The sequence below is a fragment of the Geotrypetes seraphini genome, chromosome 11 (assembly GCF_902459505.1).
Source record: "Geotrypetes seraphini chromosome 11, aGeoSer1.1, whole genome shotgun sequence".
Taxonomy (NCBI): Eukaryota; Metazoa; Chordata; class Amphibia; order Gymnophiona; family Dermophiidae; genus Geotrypetes; species Geotrypetes seraphini.
In genome coordinates this window covers 93,681,538-93,696,064 of record NC_047094.1, presented here as the reverse complement: position 1 = coordinate 93,696,064, position 14,527 = coordinate 93,681,538, and the positions used below count along the sequence as shown (strand labels likewise).

General features: G+C 43.4%; 1 protein-coding gene across 1 annotated transcript in view; it reads right to left on the bottom strand.

The window, feature by feature from the left end:
- The window catches only part of PSMA7 (proteasome 20S subunit alpha 7), an 84,951-nt gene that overhangs the window by 25,740 nt on the left and 44,684 nt on the right, over nt 1–14,527 (bottom strand). Inside the window, exons 4-5 of the mRNA XM_033963930.1 lie at nt 12,860–12,982; nt 11,389–11,508 (exon numbers count right to left, since the gene is read on the bottom strand). Coding sequence (XP_033819821.1) covers nt 11,389–11,508; nt 12,860–12,982 — 243 coding nt within the window. The remainder of the gene's footprint in view (nt 1–11,388; nt 11,509–12,859; nt 12,983–14,527) is intronic.

Sequence of the window (14,527 nt, the reverse complement as noted above, 5' to 3'; positions counted from 1 at the left end):
TTGCGGACTGTTTTTGCGGATCTGGATCGCTGGGAAGGTTTACGGTTATCTTGGATGGGTAGGATTAGTGCTTTGCGTATGAATGTGTTGCCTCGTTTTTTATATTTGTTTTCCTGCCTGCCTCTCTCAATTCCTAAACAGTTCTTACTTAGGCTTCAACGGCGGGCCTTTGCTTATATTTGGACACATAAACCGCCTAGGGTGTGGAGGGAACGTATGTATTGGGACAGGTTACATGGGGGAATGGGTGTTCCTGATTTTTTCACATATTATTATGCGGCCCAACTGCAGGTGTTATTCCATTGGGCTTATCCCTCTCAACGCTGGGTATCTTTAGAACAGGCCCTACAGCTGACTTACCCATTAGCTGCACTGCCTTGGCTACCTTTTGAGATCCTTCAGGATTTGCAGAATGGGGCTTCCTATGGGATGGTGTGTACTCTGCAGGCTTGGTGCCAGGTCCGACGGACTTGGTTTCCGCGTCAGTGTTATTTTTATGCCACTCCCATTAGATTTGCCCCTGGTTTTTTGCCTGCCAGAGATACTGGGATTTTTCGACGCTGGGAATTGGAGGGTCTCCGGGTGCTGGGTCAATTAGTATTGGGTGGAGACTTGATCCCCTTTGCTGCATTGCAATCTTTATATGACCTACCAGCGACGGATTTTTTCGCTTATGCTCAGCTTCGGGACTTTCTGAAAAAGAGGGTGATTCCTAAATGGGAAGGGGCGGATTCTGCCTTCCTTCAAGTCTTTAGGATGGGATCTGGAGTGGGCCTTATTTCCCGTTTATATAAAGCTCTTTTATACACCAGGCCTCAGGCTCGCACATATGAACATCGGTGGGAAACCTTGTTGGGTAAGACCTTTGATTTTCAGCAATGGGACCGCCTTTATGGTACTCTACTCAGGGTTTCTTTAGCATCCCCCTTAGTTGAGCAGGGTTATAAGATGCTATTTCAGTGGTACCTTACGCCGGAAAAGGTGCACTGTTTCTATCATTGTGGAGATGGGCGCTGCTGGCGTAACTGTGGAGGTCTAGGCACTTTTGGGCATGTCTGGTGGGATTGTGTTAAGATTGTACCTTTTTGGAGGATGGTTCAACAACTGGTGATTGATGTGTTACACATACCCATATTATTGCGCATGGAAGTGTTTTTACTTAATTATCCTTTGGGGAGTCTGGATAGCGATCAGACCCATTTTGTGGCCCTGGTTGCTACAGCGGCTAGACTTAGCGTGGCCACTTATTGGAAACGTACTTATTTGCCTACTTGTTCTGATCTTTTGAATAAGGTAGATCAAATTTATTTGATGTCTAAGTTGACTGCTCTGAACAATGATACCTTTGGTGCGTTTCATCGTATTTGGTCTAGATATGGCTCCTGGAGGGGTCTTTTTTGAATCTTACATATGTTTTGTTTTTTTACCTGATTTTTATTTTTATTCTTCCTTTGTTTTTGAATTATGCTTTATCACTTGGTTGGGGGAGGGGGGATGTGTTCTTTGTGGAGGATTGTAGATTTGCTGTTGGCATTCTGCCTGTGTATTGTTTTTCATCTTGTTGAATAAAATAGTTTAAAATGGAAAAAAAAAAAAAAAAAAAAAAAATTGAACTCAATAATTATCAAATTTATTTGGCTTGGTAAAACTCCTAGAATTGCTTTAGTATCTTTGCAAAAGCCAATTAAGGAGGGTGGGGTAAATTTTCCAAATTTTTATAGGTACCATCAGGCCTATATTTTACGTCAAGGTATGTATTGGGTCCTCCCGGAGCTCATTGAATATACTCCTGATTGGTTATATTTGGAATGGCGACTCATGTTTCCTTTACATCTTTCTCATGTTCTCAGTATCAAGATGCCCAGATTATACAAAGAAAATAGAATTTTAATGGATACATGGAAAACCTTAAGATTTGTTAGTAACTTAACAGCTATTCCTATTAATAAATCAACTAATCAATCCATATGGCTAAACTCCAAGATTCAAATTGGCGGTTTCAAGATCGTTTGGAAACATTGGATAATTGCAGGAATTAGAAATTTAAATGATGTCATCTCTAATGGTAAACTCCTGGATTTTACACAATTGCAACATAAATTTGGGCTTCATAAATCACAATGTTTTCGCTGGTTGCAATTGAAGCAGGCCATTCAGGCGGGGTTCCCTGAATGGAAAAATCTTAATACTCAGTCCAGTTTGGAATTCTTATGTTTTCAGGCGGACTTTCTGGGACACCAGGCCGCACAATGGAATAAATCTATTAGTGATTTGGTTAAAAAAAAAAACTAAAAATGGTCTGAGGGATATTTGGAGCATTGAGATTAAGCATCAGATTTCAGCATCTCAATGGCCACAAATTTGGTCTTGGAGAATGAGATGTACATTGTCAGCGTCTGAGACAAACTTGGTTTTTTTTGTTACATAGAGCTTTTTGGACCCCAGTTAGATTACAAAAATTAAATAGTTCCTTGTCCAATAGGTGCTGGCATTGTAAATTAGAGGTAGGGACTTTGGATCATCTTTTATTCTACTGTCCCCATATCTTAGCCTTTTGGAACTCAATCTGGGATCAAATAAATTGTTTATTGGAAAACCATGTAGCGTTATCTTATGATACTGTGATATTTGGAATGTATATGAGAAAAAAGAGTCGGATATCAACGTGTAATAATAAACTTTTAATGATCATGACTGGAGTTGCCATCCAACATATTACTAATAATTGGAAAGATCATACTAGGTTGAATTTTAATTTTTGGTGGAATTCATTATGTCATATATAGAATGGAAAGATCAATAGCCCACATCTTAGCCTTGATGAAATACAGTATCTTGGATTCTAGTGCAACAGAGATATTCTTTATCACCTTTCCAGACCGATACAGTTTCACTGATGCGTAATACCTCATTATGATCAGCAGGCAAGAGACAGACAAAAGCTTTTGGTTGCAATACAAATACCATGTTTCCCCGAAAATAAGACATTGTCTTATATTAATTTGGGGCCCAAAAAAGGCACTAGGTCTTATTTTCAGGGATGTCTTATTTTTTTCACGTACAATAATCATCTCTCCCTTCCTCTCCTCCACCCCAATTCTTCCTATTTCCTTTCTCTCCCCTACATGTTCATCTTTCCTCCCCTCTCGCCCATCCCCTTGTGCAGTATCTTTCTATCTCTCCCTAACAATCTGAACCGTGAGACAGAAATAAATACCTGATGACAAAACGGCAGCGTCGGCGGCTGTGAAGCAGCCTGTCTAGATTGCTGCTGGTTTGTTATAAGGTATTTATTTTGGTTAGGATGGGGGGGGGAGTGCTGCTGCTGTCAGCAACTAGGTCTTAGTTCCGGGGAAACAGTATCTGTGCTTCCCCCTAATCTGACCAGTCTTCTCTGTTTCAGCAAGTGGTAAGCTATTGCTGGCTTCCCTGGGTAGTGTAGGCCTGTTGGAATTTGCATAGTGACCACCATGTCCCTTTCTGGTGCCAGACAGAGCTGGGGTGTCACACTCGGGTCATGGGTTGAGTCCCTCCCCATATTTTTTTCTAGAGATGCCTCAGCTGTAAGCATATGACTTAGAGAGCCAGTGGAGTTTGTTCTGAAACAAACAAACAAACAAAATCTTGAGGCAGTGCCGGTCTGAAAGGAGCCTTCAGTGTATTGTATTGCTGTTTTATTGCTAACTGGCATTTTTTCCCTTAGCTAGGTTGCGTATTGTACAATGAGCACTTTTAAAGGGAAAAAAGTGCTCATTGTGCTCCAGACGCGAGGTCGATTCTAGCGGTCAGTGCTCGCAGTGTGCTGGCTGCCGTGAAGGGGGATCCTTGTCAGCTGAAGAAGGGGAAGCCCGGGCTTCCCTTGCTGACGGTCAGGAAAATAAGGTTTCCCTTACTGCTGAAGCGGCTGGGGACCTCCTATCAGTTGCTGCCGGCTTGCCTGCTTTAGCAGCTGGGGCAGTTCTTTCAGCGGGCTTGCTCTAATTTTGATGGAAGCAGCTCCGTTTTGTCTGCAGCCTCAGGTGACCTAACTCCCCCCCCCACCTCCCCCCCCCGTATTGGAGAAACAGAGGAAGATTTCTACTGGAACCTCTGCTTTGGCAGTGAGTCATTGGGCCGCCACGGGGTTTTCCCCCTGATTTTGTTTTAGCCTTATGCAAGGCTTATATTCAAGCAGCTGGGGGTCCTGCTTCGTCCCGGAGGGGGGATCCCTCCAAATCCACTCCGGTTTGACCCCCCTTAGCACCAGCTTCATCCCCATCTCCCCCTCTCGCGGCCAAGGGTATCTTAGGATGATAATTTTTTTTCTCTGGGGAGCAGTTTTCTCTTGATGAGGACCTGGACCTTTTGGGAGTTCCAGTATCCTCTTGGCACAGATGCCACTGGCAGAGGTTTTTCGGTTCTGCCAGCTGGCGAGGATGTGTTGGTGCGCATAGTTCAGCGGGAAGAGCTCCAGGAGCTTATTCTTCAGGTCTCCTCAGTGTTGTGTTTTGGTGAAGACGAGAAGGAGCCCCCACATGTGGTAGACCCCTTAATTTGGAGGGTCCGCTTAGCATCCCACTCTTTTCCTATGCATCAGGATATTCGATATTGTGTTTGTGCAGTGTGCCTGAGGCACCCTTTTGTTTTGCGCGTTCTATGCTTGCCTGTATCCCATCCCAGAGAGGGATAGGGATACCTTGCAGTCACTGGTGGTGGACACAGTGGTTTCGGCCATCGCAAAGCGGCATACAGTGCCTGTTGAGGGTGGCTCTGATAAGGGGCATAAGTTGGAGTCCCTCCTTAAACAGAATTTTGATGCGTCTGCCCTTGCGGACCAAGTGGCAGTCTGGTTGCTTGGGCTTGTTTTCGGTGGGCCGAGGGTGTCCTTGACCATGAATCTGATGCCTGGTCTTTGGTGGAGCAGGAAATACCAAAATTGAGATGGATGCTTCTTATATCTCTGATGGACTTGGTCGGTGGATGCAGCCTCTAAGGCTCAGCTCACAAAATTTCCCCTTTCGATTGTCTTTCTTGTTTGGTGAGGATTTGCACAAGTTTGTTCAGACCTTAACAAACACTAAGGTGCCTTGTCTTCCTGAGGACCATGCCCACCTGCCTGCACAAGGTGGCATTGCTCAGGGGCACTTTAAATTATTTTCACCTAGTCAAGGGGCCATTTCTTTTCCAGCCTCTGGCTCCTCCCGGGACCGTTTCATTTTCTCACTTCTCCTTGTCATGCGGCATGGAAGAAGTAGGTTTGTAACTAAACATTTCAAAGACTGCTAGATCTCAAAGTGGTAGTTCCAGTGCCCCCTAAGGAGTGTTGCACCAGCAGGTATTCCTTTTACTTCAAGGTGCCCAAGTCAGGGGGACTTTTTGGCCCATCCTGAATCTGAAGGGGGTCAACAGGGCTCTGAGTCCTCTTTTCTTCGCATGGAGACCCTGAGATCTGTCAATTCTAGTGGTTCAGCCAGGGGGAATTCCTGGCTTATCTCAATCTGACAGAGGCCTATTTGCATATTCTGATTCAGGCCTCCCATTATCAGTTCCTTCGTTTTGTGATCTTGGGATGGTACTATCAATTTTGTAAACTTCCTTTTGGTCTGGCCAAGGCTACGCGGACGTTCACCCCTATCTGGATGACTGGTTGATCCAAGCAAAGTCTTTCCAGGAGAGCTCCCAGGTTACGGCTCGGGTGGTAGAGTTCCTGCAGTCGCTGGGATGGGTAGTCAACCTGTCCAAGAGCTGGTTGGTTCTGTCTCAACTCCTGATGTACCTTGGGGTTCTCTTTGATACCTCCTTGGGGAGGGTCTTCCTCCCAGAGGCCCGAGTGAGCAAGTTGGTCGCAGATTCGCTTTCTGATGGTTTCCCGTTGTCCTCAGGTATAGGATTTTCTCTAAGTCCTGGGCTCGATGGCAGCTTCCCTAGACATGGTAAGATGGGCTCGGGCTCTCTTGCGCCTACTTCAGTTATGCTCTACTTTAACGGTGGTCCCCAAAGAGGAATGGGAGAGCTTTGGACTCTCCCATTCCTCTTTGGGGATTGGTTCGTCGCAGTCTTCTCTCCTGGTGCAGAGAATGAGTTTGGTTCAGCCCCAGTGGCCAGTGCTTCTCATGGATGCCAGTTTCCTTGGCTGGGGAGCTCAGTGTCTTGGTCTCTCTGCTCAGGGCAGCTGGTCTTCAGAGGAGGCATCTTGGTTGATCATTGTGCTAGAGACCAGAGCCATCTGTCTGGCGTTGCCCATCAACAAGGTCTGTAATGCTAGTAAGTCTATCCGGGTCCTCTCGAGTTTCAAGTTTTATTAAAGCGCTTTTATAATAAATTCAAAGCAATGTACATTAAAAATTTGTCATATGAAGACATAAGGACAAAAAACAGACGTCATACTTGAAGTGGGAGGGAAAAAAGGGTAGAACTACAATTTCGAAGAAAAAACATTAGGAAGGGAGACCCTGTTTGTTAAAGCTTGCTTATTCTTCAAGATTACAGAATGGTGGAGCAAAAAATACATTGATTTAATGCTAAGCTAGTTCCCGAAAGCATCGGTGAAAAGGAGCTTTTTAATGAGCGCTTAAATCATTCCAATATTGTTTCTTCCCAGAGGTGTATAGGTAAGTGATTCCATTTCTGGGGTGCCGTTACTGAGTATTTCATTCCGCCTTGTATTAATTATCTTTAAAGAAGGAATTGTAAGAAGATGTTGAGTTGTTGATCTTAAGGTTCGTGATGTAGAATGTGTAATAAGGAGTCTATCTAGAAAGGCTGGTAATTTTGACTGATTTTGAACATTAGAAGTACAGTCAAACCTCGGTTTGCGAGTAACACAGTTTGCGAGTGTTTTGCAAGATGAGCAAAACACTCGAGTAAATTGTGCCTCGCAAACTGAGCATTGACTCAATTTGCAAGCCCCCACCCCGCACGAACCAACACCCCCCGCCAAAACACAAGCCCTTACCCTTATCTGGCACTGGCACGCAGCACCCATAGGACGTGCCAATGCCCGAAGATCCTGCCTCTTGCCTATGTCTCTTGCCTGCACATCTGAAAATCTTGGAGAGAGCGGGAGCCAGACACGTCCTGTGGGTTGGTGCTGCTTGCCAGATCAGGGTAAGGGCTTGTGTTTGTGTGGGCGATGCCGATTCGGGAGGGGTGGAAGCGCGCCACTGGCCTCGGGTGGTGGGGGGGGGGGGACAAATCAAGCGAGTTTCCCTTACTTTCTATGGGGAAACTTGCTTTGATATACGAGCACTTTGGTTTACAAGCATGCTTCTGGAACGAATTATGCTCGTAAACCAATGTTCCACTGTACTAATTTATAGGATATTCTGTGTTGGACTGGAAGCCAGTGAGCTGTTTTTAGTAATGGGGTAACGTGATCGTACTTTGAGTTAGTAATGATTTTTATTGCCATGTTTTGAATTATTTGTAGCCTCATAATTTCCTTTTGAGCAATGCCTTTGTATAGTTACAGTAGTCTAATTTGGATACGATTAATGAATGAATAAGGATATTGAGAGCGACTGGATCTAGAATCTTGGATATTATCTCATCATCCTAAGTTTCCAGAAACAGTTTAACTAATGGTGGCCTATGTAAATCGTCAGGGGCAAACCAGGAGGTGACTCTGTTCATGGCCTGGGCAGAGTCTCATCTTTGGCTCGACTTCCCACATAGCAGGAGTGGAGAATGTTCAGACAGCCTTCCTTAGTCGTCACGTGCTAGATCCGGGAAAGCGGTGTCTCGGTCCTGCAGCCCTCGAGCTGATTGTGCGGACTTCGGGGTCAGCCACGAATATCAACGCCAAAGTGCCAGGTTCTTCAGTCAGCATAGGGATGTTCAAGCCGAGGAGCTGGATGCTCTGGTACAGCCTTGGCCAGTGGCGGGCCTCCTGTACGTGTTTCCTCTGTGGCCGATGGTGGGCAGAGTTCTTCAAATTGCTCTGAACCCCGGCCGCATGATCCTGGTGGCCCTGGACTGGCGTATCTAGTTCGTCGTCTTGTAGCAGATCCTCCTTCTCTGCCCCTCTCGCCCAACCTTCTGACTCAGGGCCTTTTCAATGTTCGATCTGTCCCTTTTGTCTTACTCCTTGGCTCTTGAGCAGCAATGCCTAGGTATGAAAGGTTATTCAGATAAAGTGATCTCCACTCTCTTGGAGTTTTTTCCTCTTATCAGGCTTATGTGCATGTTTGATGTATTTTTTGAGGAGTGGTTTCCTTTCGTGCCTCTTTGCCTTGCATCTTGGAGTTCTTGCAGGATGGCCTGGACAGGGGCTTGGCGTATCTTCTTCAGAACTAGTGTGTTCTGGAATTTCTCAAGGCTCATTCCACTCGGTCAGCTTCTTAAGCTGAATCTTCACTTGTACCTCCAGTTGATATTTGTAAAGCTGTGTTTTAGTCTTCTCTGTATTCCTTTGTACGACACTACCGTGTGGGCATTCAGGCGCATTGGGATATGGTGTTCGATGAGCATGTTCTGATGGTGGCCCTCCGGGGATCCCACCCATGATGGGTACTGCTTTGGTACGTCCCATCAGTGAAGCTGTACCAGTCTGGAAAGGTGATAACAGAGGAGAAATTAGGTTCTTACCTGCTAATTTTTTTTCTTTTAGACTTTCCAGACTGGTATAGCACCCCACCCTATCTGTCTGTCTGTGTTGTTCTTACGGTTTTCACATGAAAAGTAGGATTCTTCTGTGGCTTTGGCTCAGCTGGCGAGCTGTGGGGACCTTTCCTGTAGGGGCTCTTCTCTGCATCTTCCAACAGTATTGCTTATGTTCATTGTTCCTCTTGTTTGGAGTATTTCTGTTATAATTAGCACTGTTTAGTTCTGCTTGGCTATTCGGCAGCCTGGTCAGATAAGGGGGAAGCACAGGTACTTGTACTGCAACCAAATGTTTTTGTCTCAGTCTTTACCTGCTGATCATAATGAGGTATTACCCATCAGTGACGTTGTACTGGTCTGGAAAGTCTAAAAGAGAGAAAATTAGTAGGTAAGAAGCTAATTTCTCTTTTACTGCAAGTCTATAGAGAGCCTAGTTTACATATTCTTCTGCTCCTCCTCTCATTCTGAGCTGTGCTGGATTTCCTCAGTCTTACTCTACAGTAAAGTTGTAGGAGCTTCTCTGTTCTGCTTGATAAAGGCCTTACAGTGGGTTCATTCAAGGTACAGATAGCGGGTCTTTCCTGCTTTAAACGGCAAACCTTGGCTTCTCATGCAGATGTGTCCAGAATTTTAAAGGGAGCTTTGTGTCTTTGCCCCCCTGTCCGGCAGCCCTTTCTGTCCTTGAATCTTAATCATGCCACGATCCCCCAAACGAACATGCACATGCAGGACAGCAGAACTTGAAACAACATCTGCACTACAGGACCAGACAGGGAACTTCCTTGTTTCACCAAGGCTGCTTCAGGAGTCTTGCAAAAGCCACATTCAAAGATATCACTTCTAGTACAATCACTACACAATGGTGCCGGGGATAAAGAAAGTCGGCAGCAGCTGGTGAAAAATGCTGAGAAGGCTCCACCCCCCAAAAGGTCTAAACAAATAAGTAGAGAGGAGGAAGAGAAACACCTCCAGCCCCCAATAAGCTTAAAAAAAAACAAAAACCCAAGCAAAGCTAAAAAAAACAACCCTCAAAAAGGTGGACCATTCCACCCGAGCATTCAAACCTCCCGGCTCCAAAGTTTGCAGATGAAAGGATCCATCGTTATTCCTTCTGATGGAGCAACCATTGCTAGTCTCCTCTTTTGACAGGTTTAGGGCAATACTCCAGCACACAACATCTCAGGGAGAAAAAGTCATGTTTAAATTTAATGCAATGTGCAACCAGGGGTTCATCCATCTGCTTAGTGGACAGGTAAGAACGAGCTCCCTGGGAGCTCTGTCCCCATCTGCACAAGCCTCAAACACTTATGATTTTAAAGTATTCAAGGCTTGTGCAGATGGGGACAGAGACAGGACTCACAGAGACAGAATGGAAAAAGATCCTGCAGGGGCAAAATTTGTCCCTGTATCATTCTCTAAGCATTCCATGATAATATAATGCTCAGGGAGGTGGGGGAACTGCAGACTTGCATCTAGGCCAGTTCAGCAACTTTTGCTTTTTTCAGCACACAGGCTGGAATTAGTTGTAAATGACTCCATTTATGGACAATGTGGCTATTGGCAAGGAACAAACTACTCGGCTGTGATGTTGCACTACTGTTCAGAGAAAAGATAGACAGTTCCCTGGAGACAAGCAGGGAATATGCAGGCACATTTTTTGGTGAGTCCCAAACTTGAAGAAGGAAATGGGTGGTGGCAAAAATAGTCGCAGTGCAAAGAAATTCCATAAGACTCATCTAATCATAATGCAAAGAAGTTCTGTAAGATTGATTCAGGCCACAATGCTTTATAAAATATGCACTGAAGACCAAGTTGCAGCCTTGCCCATATCTCAAATGGGAGCGTGGCTGCATTCCCCTGCTGTCTAAGGAGAACACCTGTTACAGGTAAGTAACTTTGCTTTTCTTACAATAGCAGCAATCCCTGGCCATGCTTAGAGCCCCAGACTATCCCCCATCTTAGCTGGTCAGGACATGAGCTGAAGACCTGTGGCTTCAGGCTAGGCTAGTGTTTTCTAAATCTGTCCAGTCAGGTTTTCAAGATATCCCCAATGACTATGCATGAAATATTTGCCTACATTGTTTCCATTATATGCAAATTCATTGGGGTATCCTGAAACCTGACTGGCAAGAGGGAACACCAGGACTTACTGGGAAATACAGGGCTAGGCCAAATGCTGAAGTTTAAGAGTTAAAAAACAAACAAAAACAAAAACCCTTTCCATTCAACAGAATTTTGAGGCTGTTTCTTAAAAAGGTTTTGTTTTTGCATCTGTATTCGAAGATAAGACTAAGGAGAAAGCTGTACATGTGAACATCTTTAGTTCTGAGCTCTCTGAATTTGATATAGAGTTGTGGGCCTCTTCTAAACAAGCTGGTATACCCTACCTCTCTGGCGTTTAAATTTCCCCAATTATGGAATGAACTTCCCATAATTTTGAGGTGTCCCCAGTTCCTTCCAACTCTTCCGTAAACTTCTAAAAACTTTTTTTTATTCGCTAAACATTTTGAAAACTCTCTGTCTTGTATTTTATTTTTAATTTATTGTTAACCGTGTTGAGTTTCCTTTGGTTGAAGACCCGGTATATAAGGTTAAGTTTTAGTTTAGTATTCCAGCTCCACACTCAAAAGCCACAGCAATCCCATTTTTCTACATGCTTCCAGAAATAAGCAAAGCATAAAGCACAACTCTAGGTGTGCAGAAAGGAGAGGGGGGTAGATAAAAGCAGCCACATCATTTACTAACTCTCAGCACTACTGCACTGTGAACATTATGAAAATAATGGCTAGGTAGTAGTAGAAAACTCACTTCAAGAAGGGCCTTGATCACAAGCTTAATAGTCAGATCATCTGTTTCAATTGCTTCATCGGTATAGTTTTTCTCCAGGAATTCTCGCACCGATTTAGCTCCTCTACCAATAGCATTAGCCTGAGAAAAATCAGCCCAGTAAGAGACTATGTAAAACATAACTAAGGCATAAATGATAGAACAAAGATTTTATCATACTGACACAATTATGCCCTGGTAGGTACTTCCTAGAAATACAAATGGTTTATGTGTTTCTACTTACACAATATTTAAATCCTATGATAATATAGAATACAATTTACTAAACTACAATAGTAGTTTTTAGTGCAGGGAGCTGCGCTGAATGCCCAGTGCTGCTCTCACTTCCTGCGCTAAAAACCGCTATTGCGGTTTAGTAAAAGGGGGCCCTAGTGAAAATATAGACAGCAGATATAAATTCAGGCACATTTTGATCACTAAATTTAAAATAAAATCATTTTTCCTACCTTTGTTGTCTGGTGATTTCATGAGTCTCTGGTTACACTTTCTTCTTCTGACTATGCATCCAATCTTTCTTCCCTTCTTTCAGCCTGTATGCTTCCTCTCCTCCAGACCTCATTCCCTCTCCCAACTTTTTCTTCCTCTCTCCCTACCCTTTCTTTCTCATTGCCTCCCTTTCTTTTTTCTGTTTCCCTTCTTTCCTTCTGTCTCCCTGCCTGCCCCTTTCTTTCTTTCTCCCTGCCCTCCCCCAAGCCACTGCCACTGCCATCGGGTAACAGGCCCCAAAGCCGCTGCCGCTCCAAGCTCTCCCTGCATCAAGCCGACCAGCATTCCTCTCCCCGATGTCAATTCTGCCATCGGAGAGGAAGTTCCAGCCCAGCCAGGCAGCGATTGGCTGGTCTGAACTCCCTCTCTGAAGGCAGAATTGACGTCAGGGAGCGGAAGGCTGATCGGCCCGGTAGATCTCCAAGGCAAAGTGAGTATCACGGAGCCTGGGATGGGCTCCACGATCAACTCACTTTGCCTTGGCGATCTACCGGTCGATCACGATTGACCTATTGGGCACCCCTGCACTTGGGTGTTTATTCAATTGTTAATCATGTGAATAGCTTTAAGAAAAAAAGTTACCTTAAACAGCAGCACTTCATAAGTTTCAAATATGTTACCTTTGTGACAAGAACCAGCAGTTAGGCTTCTAATATATAAGGTTATAAAACCTTATATATTAGAAGCCTATTGCCTCTTCCATTATTATTATAGAAGTTGAGTGCCTTGGTATCTAAAGAACCAGCAGTTAACATACAAATAAGCCTTTATCTCCACTATACCATGCTATAACTGCCAAAACAATACATTTCAGTGTAGCAGGTTCTAGTGAATTAAAGGATGCAGGGAGCAGAAACACAGCTATAATGTGCAACATCTAGTGTTCACAGTACTGGGCCTAGAGGCCGCAGCAAACTACAAATTCTGTGCAATGAGATTTGCTCACCTTCCATGCATAGTATGTGCCAGAGGGGTCCGTTTGGTACAGCCTGGGAGTTCCATCAAAGTCAAACCCTACAATTAGGGCAGATATACCAAAGGGTCTACGCCCATTACTCTGGGTATAGCGCTAAAGACAAAAAGAGGAAGTGTCACTACAGGATATAAATTTTAGTCTGATATACAGAGCCATCTTTTAAAAGTGATCTTCACTAATTTTTAACTCGGGGCCACTTTGGACCCAAATGAGAGCTGCCAAATATCTTCTCATGCAAGGCTGACACTGTTGACCAATGTGTGTCAATGACATCTGCCCCACCAGCCCACTTTCAAGCTTTATTATTACTACTACTATTTTTAAGAAGTAGGCATTTAAAAATGAGAAATGCCCTTGTTCTTCAAGCAGTCAGTATTTCTGTGATCTGAAGCTCTGTTTTTATTCAAAGGTGTTGCAGATTAGTGAAAACTGTTAAGTTATACAACCCCCAACTCTTTCAAAACACTCCCAAAGACCAGAATTATTTTTGTTTTAGACGTTTTTAAAAATGTTTAACACCATTTATAAAGAGTATGTACTATATTATGGCTAACACTACAGATGAGGAAACATTTCTTCTCCTGTTTACAGATGAGGAAACATTTCTTCTCCTGTTTACATCCCCTCATTTCTTCTCCTGTTTACATCCCCTCTATTCATATGCTCTTGTAAATCTTTCTCCTCTCTCTTCTTTTATTTTTAAGCTTTGTAAACCGTGTCGAGCTCCATTTCCATGGAGATGATGCGGTATATAAACTTAAGGCTTAGTTTAGATTTTGTCTCTGGACTTGTTTCAGCCAGGGGAGGGGACATTTATTTTTGTGAAAATTATTTTTAACCAATACTAAAACTTTTGGAGTTAGGCTTCATTTTGGTTTATTGTTCAGTTTTTGTGTTTCTATATTCAGGATGTTTTTCTGAGATTGTTATACATTGTCTGACATTTCAGGTTAATAAAGTCATGTCACTGAACACTTGTTTTGAGCAGGAAACACGAGGCAACAAGTGGTGGCTGTCGCAATGCTTATTAAAACTGAGGATATGGTCCCAATAGTAACCTTAGCGTATGCAAAAATTCTAGGCTTCTGCAAGCTTCGATTACAACTGAAGTGGTGGTCAAAAGCTTAAAATATACTACATCAAATAAGGTGAATTTATCATACTATCAAAAACTCCATTGGCCGCCATTTGAATCCAGAGTTCTGTTCAAGTTTTCTTGTTTCTGTTATAAAATAACATTCAATATGCTTCCGAGTTAACTAAACTCTCATTTTAATCTGAATTATACAAACAAGAGTTCTTGAAGATTACATCTCTTCGCCTATCCCTCAGTAAAATTTTGCCAGTATAAAAAGTTTTGTGAAAGAATCTTTGCCTTTCAGGCAGCTAAATTAAATATTTAGCTTGCCTGGTGTGTGTTAGAAGCCTCTTCTTACCTGGATTTTAGAAAACAGATAAAAACTCAATTATTTAATAGGCCAGGATCTTAATACTTTTTTAATATTTTTATCTTGCTTTGTAAAACTCTCCGCATTCTTTTATACTGCATGCATTTTATATTTTATGTATTTCTTCCACTAGATGCCTTTAATTGCTGTCTCTTTAAATAATTTGTATTGTTTGTATCTTATCCAATTG